We start from the raw sequence: 10,634 nt of genomic DNA, 5'->3' as shown, positions 1-10,634 counted from the left end.
ATATGAATATATACATATAGCCCAGCCTAATAGTAAGAAATATAAAAGATACTAACATGTCAACTTTGGTCTATAATATGATTTACTAGAACATTTTGGGTATAACTTTATTTTATTCTAAATAATTTTATTAAATTGATTACAACAGAAAATAAAGACATCATTCAATTTTATACAGAAATGTTCAGACAGATTTCCCCTACATTTTCGTGCAAATAAGAATTTAAACAATGTTTTTTTTTTGTTTTTGTTTTTCTGGTGGGGGGGATCTTTTCTTTTTTCTGTTTTTTAAAATATTCTTCTCTTCAGATGATGTTAGTGCTTGTATTGTACATTCTGATTTCATTTTCCAGAAAAGAGCTGCTATTGTAAGACTGAAATTTCTATAAATAAAATAAATTCCAAAAGTAGAAACAGAATGCCATGAAATTAAAAACTGTTTATAAAAATAAGACAGTAGCAGATCATTGTGAAGAATAGCATCAACTCCTTTAATAGCATAAAAGCCTAGTCAAACCGCTTTCATTCTTCTCACAGTAACCATTTGCATTGAAAATAGAATTTTAATTTATTTTTGACAATGTATTTAAATACCATCAGCACTAAATTTTAAAATTTAGTAGAGAATTTTCACAACTTATAGGATTAACTTTTATAGAAAATAAACTAAACTACTTGTTTCTACCAGAAAGATGACTTAATGTTTACCTAAAAGCTTCATACAAGAATGACTTTTACATAATACAGGTACATACTCAAACATGCACACACACATACACAGGCACACACACACACACACACACACACACACACACACACAGACACACACACACACACACACACACACACACACACACACAAAATCTGATTGTGATCTTAAGATTTATTCATGTTGATTTTTATATGATTATTTTAAAGACTTAAAAACAAAATTTGTTAAACTAGGAGCTGTATATTTATAAAGTGTTTTATTTTATTTTCATTTAGGTAAGTATCCATTAGAAAAACGTCAAACTAAAGTCATTTACAGAAATCCAGGTAAGTTAGAAATCTTATTATTTGTGAAACCTTAAAATAGGAAATACCCACACTTCTTTTATCTTTTTTTTTATTAGTATGTGATTTCCATAAAGATCTGAAAACGAGTTTGTTGTTTTTGTTCAGACAATTACAGAAGTAATATATAAGAATTAATAACTAAAGCAATATTCAGCATGTTTATGTATGAGGTATAAAGCTTAAGGCAGTAAACTGCTGACTATAGAGTCATAAGTTTAACTCTTATGACAGTCACTATGTTGTGCTTTGCATAAGGCTTTTAACTCTACTTGCTTCAATTTACCTTGCTGAACAGAAAGAGGTTTCACTTACAACTTGAAAACAATTGCTTGAATTAATATAAAATAGTACAAATGAATATATATTTTGAAATTTGGGATAATAATTTTGACTTTGTCTACTTACAAAGTAAATGGCTAAGTTGTTCCATAGTTGGTCTCCACAGATAGAAGATAATTGTAAAAGTATTCAGTAGCATGCAGTTTTGTATTTGAATCCTAAAAAGGTGTGATTTTAGCCTTCTATTTTCACAAAGTTGAGACAATGAGTACAAATGATATTGTGACTTACCCTTTCAATATCAACCTGCTTCAGATTGTCACTGGTTATATAATATAAATGCAAACACATTCCTTTTTAATGCACCTGACACTGCTCCTGGTTCTATGATTCAAAATATCTCCTTTTAAGTGTTATTTTTATTGAAATCTGCCATCAAAAGTTTCATGTAAGGATTTTAAATTATGTTCTAAACACCAGAATCATAAATAAAAATTATTTATGTTACTAATTCTTTTTAAATTCTTAATTAGTTTCAAAATTTACTGAACTACATATGTTGTGTATTATTTCAATATAGTTGTTATGGTCATATTTCCAGAGCCAGGAAATATGGTCATATTTTATGACCCCATATGAAATATAAGCATAAGAGCTTTTCCTTATTCTATCAAATTCCTTATTTGATCAGTTACCTCTCTATTATGAACCTTCTAAGCTAGAAATAATATTTTGTTTTCTTATGGGCTGCATTGGTATTAAAACTTAGATTAGCTATTTTGTGCCCACTTAATGATATCAAAGATTTCACATGTAATGACATGAATGACAAAAAATATTTCTAATTTTAACATAAGGTTACAAATATATAAAGAACAAGTTAGCCAGTTGAGTCGACTACTAATGAAAGGCAAACATGGTAAGGTAGGAACAGTAGACTCCTGCAGGATTTGAACTCGGAAAATAAATACTATCCCAGTACAGCCACAGCCAAACAGCTGAAACTATTAAAAGATTAATAGACTTATAATTAAATACCATAAGGCATTTTGTCTGGTATTCAACTACTTCTGTCACTCCACTAACATTGAGAATGATAGCAATAATTACAATATCAACAACTACATGCTTTGGTCTCTTGGCAAAATTTTTAACTTAGTAACCCTTATTGATTTTGATAATTACTTCTTTGGAAACCATTTTCTCTAAAGGTGAATGGAACTACAACTGAAATTACTTGGTGAAATAGTTCTAAAATATTCATAATTCTCTTAATAATGTAGTTACTTTTGTCATGCAGTAATACCATGTTCACACATGCAAATGTGGCAGACTTAATTTCAAAGCTGATCATGGACACGTTTCTGTTATTTCTAATGGTGTGAAGCATTTAGAGTAGAATACCAAGAACATTTACAAATTCATGCATTCAGCCAGGTTTTCTATGAAGTCCAATTATGTTAAAACATGTTTCTGCAAGACAGTGCACATAATAGAAGTGTTGCCAAGGCAAATTGTTCTTCAATATTATGCATGACCCAAAATAATTTGATTCAGTCTTTTTTTAATCATCATCATCATTACTTTTGTGCTTCCAAAGCTGGCATGGATTGGATAGGTCATCTTCTTTTATGGTGTCTCAGTATCCGTTGCAATCCCTTGTCTTTCCTTTTATGAGATCAGATTTCACAGCTTCTTCCCATGTCTTATTTGGTCTTCCTTATTGACAAGCTTATTTGGCACTTCATTATCCAACTGACATCCTCAATATACATCATATGTCCATACAAGCATAGTCTTTTCTCTTGCATGTTACAATTGATACCACTTAAATTTAATTTTTCTCTCAGGTCAGTTTCACTCTATCATTCATGCACATTGTACATCCAATGAAGAATGCTTGCTTCATTTATTTTCAGCCTTTGCACACCCTCTGCATTGAATGCCCAAATTTTACTGCCACACTTAAACACCATGTAATCTACTCTTCACTCAGAGTAAGAATTCCATTGTTGCCAACAAAGATAAAAGTGCTCTAAAAGTACCATGTAAAAAGCACACATGCCAGCACCATGTAAAAAGCAATCTTACAGGTGTCACATAGAAGGCATTCATGCCAGTGTCATATGAGAAACACTGATGGTAGTTCTACATGCAGAGCACTCATGCTGGTACCATGTAAAGTGTACCTGTGTTGGCACCACATAAAAAGCACACATGCCATCGCCATGTAAAAAGCACTTTTGCCATCACCACATGAAGAGCACTTGTGCTGGCTTCACAAAAAGAGCATTCATGCCAATGCCATGTACCATGTAAAAAGCACTCATGCCAGTACCACATAAAAAGCACCTGTGCTGGAACCATGTAGAAAGCACCCAGCACACTTTGTAAAGTGGCTGATGTTAGGAAGGGCATCCAGCCATAGAAACCTTGCCAAAACATGTAAACAGAGCCTGGACAGCTCTCTTGCTGGCCAGCTCCTGTCAAACCATCCAACTCATAGAAAACAGGCGTTAAATGATGATGATGATAAATGAAGAGAGCTTTGAGAAACCACAACAGTATATCATTTTTTTAAATCCAAACACTTTAGACTAACTACATATTGGATTGTGATCATGCTGGGATACTACCTTAAAGGTTTTAATTGAACAAATCAATGCCAGTACCTATGTTTTAAGTCTGATACTTATTCTGTTGGTCTCTTTTCCAGAACTACTATACTACAAGGAGGTAAACAAGCCAACGCTGGCTGTCAGGTAGTAGGGGCAGAGGTAGCAACACAAACAGAAAGGCAAACACACACATATAGACATATGTGTGTGCATGCATGTGTATTTTTATAAATACATATATGTCTACCAAATCCACTCCCAAAGTATCACTCCCAAAGTAATAGTAGAAGACATTTGTCCAAGGTGCCAAGCAGTGGGATTGACCCCAATACCACATGGTTGCAAAGCTAGTTTCATAACCACACAGCCATGCCTGTGTGTTTTTATTCTGGTTTTTGTGTGTGTGTTTTTAGGGAGAATCACCTCCTAAAATAGTACCAATACTTAATTTATTAATCCTTACATTTAGACTGATTAAAAAAATCAAAGCCAGTATATTTTGGTCATAAAAGTTGAAGTTAAGAAAATCAAAATTAAAGTTTTATATTTAGTATGGTGCTATTCTCACTCACCCACTCACATTCTTTCTCTCTCTCTCTCTTTCTGTCTTTCTAATCCTTCCTGACCTCATAATATACATAGGAAACTGGGACTTTTCTTTTGATATGAGGCAATTTATTTTCCTTTTTGTTCTAACGTCTCATTAATAAAAGTGGATTAACTAATTGATGGCTAACAATAAAAGCCAGCTAAGAACTTGGATATTTTTTGTTCGATAACTCCAGATGTCTTCAGATTTTGACAAAGGAAAACCATAAGCACCTGTTCTTTAGGGTGTTTTTATTTACTTAATTGTGTGGTTATCTATATATTTTTTTATCATCATACCCTTCATCTTTTGCCCTTGTGGCAAATAAATGAAATTATTATTATTATTAGTAGTAGTAGTAGTAGAAATCCTGTGATCCTTCTGACCAATCCTTACATAAAAAGATGGATAAGATGAATGATGTTTGGTAATTGCAAAATTATTGGAAAAGCTGGGAGCGGAAAAAGGAGGACTGGAGAGAGAAGGACAAGGAGAGGGTGTGAGGAAGAGAAAGAAGGAAAAAATGGATAAGAAGAAGAATGACAAAGAGTGACAGTGTGTGAGGGAAGAGATGGAAAATATAGCTAACTCACAGAAAAATTTTTAAATCAGAAGGGATAAGTCGAGAGAAAGAGAGAGAGGGAATGATAAATTAGGTATATAGGGAGAAAGGCTTAAGAGATGTTTGTATTGAGCATGTATGACAGATGGAGAGATTTTCACACACACACATACATAGGTGCATGCGTGCGTGTGAAAACACACACACACTCACACACACACAAGTGTGCAAGAGAGAAGTGAGTTATTATACATGAAGCAAAGTGCATTCAGTACAGACACTAGCTGGGTGTATCATTGGCTCTTCAACTACATCTTTCAGACATTGCAAATGAGAACAAAGGATTCACAACCATCCAGCTCAATAATGCAAAGACGGGAAAATTTCTAAAAATTGACATCATTCTAAACAAAATCCAGCTGTTTGTGAATACCCCAAAATCAGTTAAATAAGAGATCAACAATGGTCTGGTTATTAAACACATTTTTGACTGGATTGGAACGATTCAGAAAGGCAATTTTGTGCATTTTGTAAAATAAAATTTATATAACAATTGCAATTGATTAGAATATAGTTCCAGTCTATAAAAACTACTTGACTAAAAGAGGAGAGAAATAAAAAAAAAATGCATTTTAGAAACCAAGAGTAAAAATGGAATTTCTAAGACTTTCAATTCCACATACTTTATTGTATTCATTATTTTCATTCTTATATTCAATTTAGGTTTGCCATATTTTCTTTGACTTTTGATAAATTTATCTAAAATTTACTATAAGCTTTAAGATTATTAATAAATTTGTATCAGTGTATTTGTGTATTTTTGCTTAATCTGGAGGGAGACGTGTGTGTGTGTGTGTGTGTGTGTGCGCGCACGCCTGTATATGTTTGTATCATCATATTAAGATTACTTTCTATGCTGGTGTGGGTTAGAAGTTGCCAGCATGTAAAATAGATGTAGAATGAGGATGATGATGATATAGTTGTTTGAAGTTGATGATTCATTCTATCAATAGTCAGAGTTTCCTGCTACAGGTGAACATTTAGTATCGTTTATTGTCACCTAAATGATTGTAAATAATGAGAAACTCTTGGTAGTGGTGGAGTTTGCCATTCACTTTGAATCAATAAATTCTACTACATTCAGTGAGTATTTTTTCTTCTATTTGCTTATCCAACACAAATGTGTGATATGTGTGTGTGTGTGTGTGTATACACCCACACATATCACATATATGTTTCTATGTATGTGTGTATCTGTGTGCATGTTTAAGTATTTATTTATGTAAGATGAGTAAAGGTTTATTATATATCAGTTATCACATTATATATATGTCACTTATGCTTTAAAGAATAGTTGCCTGATCAACCTAGCTTAATTGCAGACCAGAGTCTGCCAGCTGTATTGGATGTTTCTGATTATGAGCTGAATATAATTATAGGTTTGAAAGCTTATTCTATATTGAATTCAACCTGTATTGTGCATTCACTGACAGAGAGAGATCCCTTGTATTATTTTTTTTACAATGTGCTCTCTCTCTCTCTCTCTCTCTCTCTCTATATATATATATATATATATATATATATATATATATATATTCATATATGCAGAGAGCTGAGTTGTGTTTCTCTTTGCAATGCCAGCACTTGACAGTCTTTTGGCATTCTTTCACATAGTGTTGACTCGAAAGACATTTGAAACACAATCCCTTCTTCCAAATAAGTTTCATACAGTCAAAAGACACATGGTGATTTTGGATTTCGAGGTGAACTGCTGGTTGATTTTTTCTGTGTTTGAAACAACTTGACATTCTTCCTGCCTTGTGTGGTGAAGGCATTTATTGAGCTTTTTCCGTTATCCTCAAAGTCATCTTAGCTCATTGACACACTTTGATCAGCTTCCCGGTAGCCTCCAAGCACATTCCTCTTACCTTCAGGGGAGAGCTCGACTGTGTCTTATAGTTCATTTGTAATTTTGAGAGGCAGTCAGAGAAGATCAGTGATCAGAAGATCGTCCAGAGTTGTGCCATCTGGTTTTCACCTATCCAACTTCAAGAACAAAATTGACAAGATATTTTTCAAGCACATTCAAATTCCAATCTGAGAGTGCCAAATCCATGCTGAGAGTTTGCAACTGTCTTAAAATCTTACTCTGTTTGTCAATTGTTTGCCTGAGCAGTTCAGGATTTTTATTGGGCAGTCGGATTTTTCTCAGATGCCTTTGCCTTTCACATTTAATAGTTTCATTTTGCCCCTAGCATTCTTTCAAAAGTTCAATTGCGAGCTCATAGTTCTTGGTCGTTGTACTCAAACCATCGATCGTTTTTTTTTTTTTTGCTTTGCCTTTAATCAAACCATACAAATAACTGAACTTCTGAACTTTAGATACCTCGTATTAGAAAGTGTCGTGAACCACTGATTTGAAAAGTGACCTAAAGGCTAGTCATTCAAGTTGGTCGCCATTGAAAGCTGGTAATCGTATCTCCGGTAGTCTTATTTAGACCACAGGAGTCCTCATCATCGACTTTTGTTGTCTTCGATTAGCATAATGATTCAAACTTGGCATCTGTCTTGAGGTGATTTCTTCAAGATACAATTTGAAGGGCATCCAGATGAGTCTTTATGTACTCATAGTTGCCTTCGCAAAATTTGGTTAGCTGCCTTTCTTCTTCGGCTACTCTGTCCACTTGACCTTTGTGTTCCAATTTCTCAACAGTTTCTTCCCATGTTGCCTTTTGTTTCTCAATCTTTGGATATTTAGTATATCTTATTAAATAGTTTGATGAACATAATCTTGTTCCTCAATTGCAGAGATGATAGGTATTGGAGTGGCAATCTGTTACTGGAATTGGAGAATAGCTGTTTTGATCAATCTTCTTATGTTGCTTGAGGAGGCCATTTTTGTTATGTGGAGGCCCTTTTCAATTCCAATGAAATTCTTGCTTCAGAAGTTTTGACATGGGTTTGAGCTTTCAATTTTCGGTCCACCCCCAATGTCAAATCTTACCTCATCCTCATCGCTAATTCTTTTGTGGAAACTGTTCATTTGTTACCACAAAAAGAGATAAATACCTCGGTATCAAGATATGAAGAAAAATGACTGGCTGGAAATATAGACTTCACCAATAATTCAAGAAATATAGCAATATAACGGTCTTGTGGAAACTGTTAGTTTATTAACATAAAAGGAGAGAAATATGTTCAGTTGATTTGTATCCTTCAAGTGCAACAACTCTTTTTATCTATTTGATCATAAATATGTCCAGAAGTTCGTTGTAGAAATTGTTATATAACAGCTGCAGCTCCTTCTTCTTCATTTTTTTCTCTCTGACTGGTTGTTTTTGTCTAGATGTCTGACCCTTGACTCACTAGTCGATGACAATTTTGTGTTTTTTTTATACAATATTTCGTTCTGTGTTTATTTTTAAATTTGCCCACACCATCAAACTTTACATTGTCAACTACTACAAAAAACACGCAGCACCAATTCGTAAAATACGCATCATGACATATATATATGTCTGTGTCTGTGCCCCCTCCATCGCTTGCCAATTGATGTAGGTGTGTTTATGTCCCTGTAATTTAGCAGTTCAGCAAAAGAGACCAACAGAATAAGTACTAGGCTTATAAAGAATAAGTCCCGGGGAGTTGATCTGTTCAACTAAATGTGGTGCTCCAGCATGGCCGCAATCAAATGACTGAAACAAGTAAAAGAATAAAAAATATATGTATATAAAAATTGCCATCATGCATATATATAAAAATTGCCATCATACTCAGTTGGATGGGATGCACAAAATCTTGTCACTTTGTTACAGTCTGTCATCATCTGCCATACACAAAAAAAAAAAAGAAAACTGGCAAAGTATGCCCTGTTCTTTTTTTTTATTTTTAATGGTGGGAGAGAATTGGCATTATTTTATGGTCAGTGGCCCTTTCCATCACCAACTATTTTATAGCATGAACTGAGAATATTTTATTGTACTACCCAAAAAAGCAAAGTCATTTGTAGCATGACTAAAGAGGTCTGTAAATTGATATCCTGTATTAATTTATCAGTTTTATATTTGGAGGTACTTCTCTACTAGATGGATCTGTGTACTAGAGTTTATGAATTCCATACCTCCTCTGTTCATGACTTTTGTTTTTGGTATGACATTTTATGGTTAGATACTCCCCTTTATCTAGTATGACATTTCATGGTTGGATGCCCTCCTTTACCTAGTATAAGTTTTTATTGAGAGTTACTACTCAATGACTTTATGATATGACTCTAAATAGACAGCATTTCAGCTCTGAGCAAATATTTTGAGTCAGTTTTACACAAACTGACTTCAATTTCCAGCTTTCCCAAAACTCAAAAAGTAATTCACCCAAATTCTCTAGATGTACTGTTTCATGTATTTACTGTTTATTCTACTTGCTTCTAAAAAGTTTGTTGCCTCTGTTCTTCTTGTTGACAAAAATTGGCAACAAAATAGCAGATGTATAGTAAAGTAAGAAAAGAGAAAACTTTATAAGGCAGATAAAGTGATAAGTTTTGCCAAAGATAAAAATCTCAGCTGGTGTCTGCCTTTACATTACTGAGTCATCAGGAGGCTTTCTTGTCTCTCCAAAAAAAAAAAAAAAAAAAAAAACTATACTTAATCAGAAAATGACATCTCCTTTGTCTCCTTCTCTAAACAGCTGCTGCTAAGACAGTGATGTTGTTCTTAATATTCAACCCAAAACAAACATCTGGACGTTAGTTCTCCAAGAAGCTTGATCAAGTAATTTTCAGTCACTCACTCATCAAAAGATAGAATATTTACAATTAGGATTAAATTGTTATTAACCTCTGTTCTGTTCCACTGAATTCTGTTCTCTTGAATTTTCCCATTTAAACAGAATATTTTGGGTGGGGAGTAATTTCCAACTTGTTTTTAAAATAGGACTATTTCTTCAGACTCTTAGCATTTGAAACTAAAAACAGAAAAGTGGATATTTAATAGAATTAATAAACAGAAACAAAAAAAAAAAGAAAATATGCAGGAAAAATATATATATAAATTTATTAAAAAAATACAAGATAACTACTTAAAAAATCATGGATAAATATTATTTAAAGAATTTTACATAAATTTCAAATTTTTCCCCTCAAGAATGACTAAATAAAACTGAGAAAACAGGAAAGATATCACACAAAAATAATCTTGTTAGAAAGAGCATATTGTTTTCGTTCATTTCCTTCCATCTTCCTTTCTCATTAATACACACACACACTCTCTCTCTCTCTCTCTCTCTCTCTCTCCATTGCCTTTTCTCTTTCTCTCCTCTTTCCCTCTCCTATCTCTCTCACCCTTTCATACCCTCTCCCTTTCTTTCTTTCTTTCTTTCTTTATTATCTATCTGTCTATCTATCTATCTATCTATCTATCTATCTATCTATCTATCTATCTATCTCCTTTACTCTTAGTTTTCACAATTTCACTTATTTTCTCTTCTTATTTCCTACTGAGTCTTCTTTATCTCTCCCTTTCTCCTTCACACA

General features: G+C 33.3%; 1 protein-coding gene across 1 annotated transcript in view; it reads left to right on the top strand.

Moving 5' to 3' along the window:
* Window positions 1-423: 423 nt before the first annotated feature.
* The window catches only part of LOC106878977 (neuroglian), a 552,234-nt gene continuing 542,023 nt past the window's right edge, over window positions 424-10,634 (top strand). Inside the window, exons 1-2 of the mRNA XM_089354891.1 lie at window positions 424-469; window positions 988-1,038. Of these exons, the coding sequence (XP_089211017.1) occupies window positions 424-469; window positions 988-1,038 (97 nt within the window). The remainder of the gene's footprint in view (window positions 470-987; window positions 1,039-10,634) is intronic.

Source organism: Octopus bimaculoides, chromosome 1, assembly GCF_046866305.1.
Source record: "Octopus bimaculoides isolate indiv1 chromosome 1, ASM4686630v1, whole genome shotgun sequence".
In the NCBI taxonomy this organism is placed as follows: Eukaryota; Metazoa; Mollusca; class Cephalopoda; order Octopoda; family Octopodidae; genus Octopus; species Octopus bimaculoides.
The sequence above is the reverse complement of the archived record's forward strand: the minus strand, read 5'-3'. Positions and strand labels throughout refer to the sequence as shown.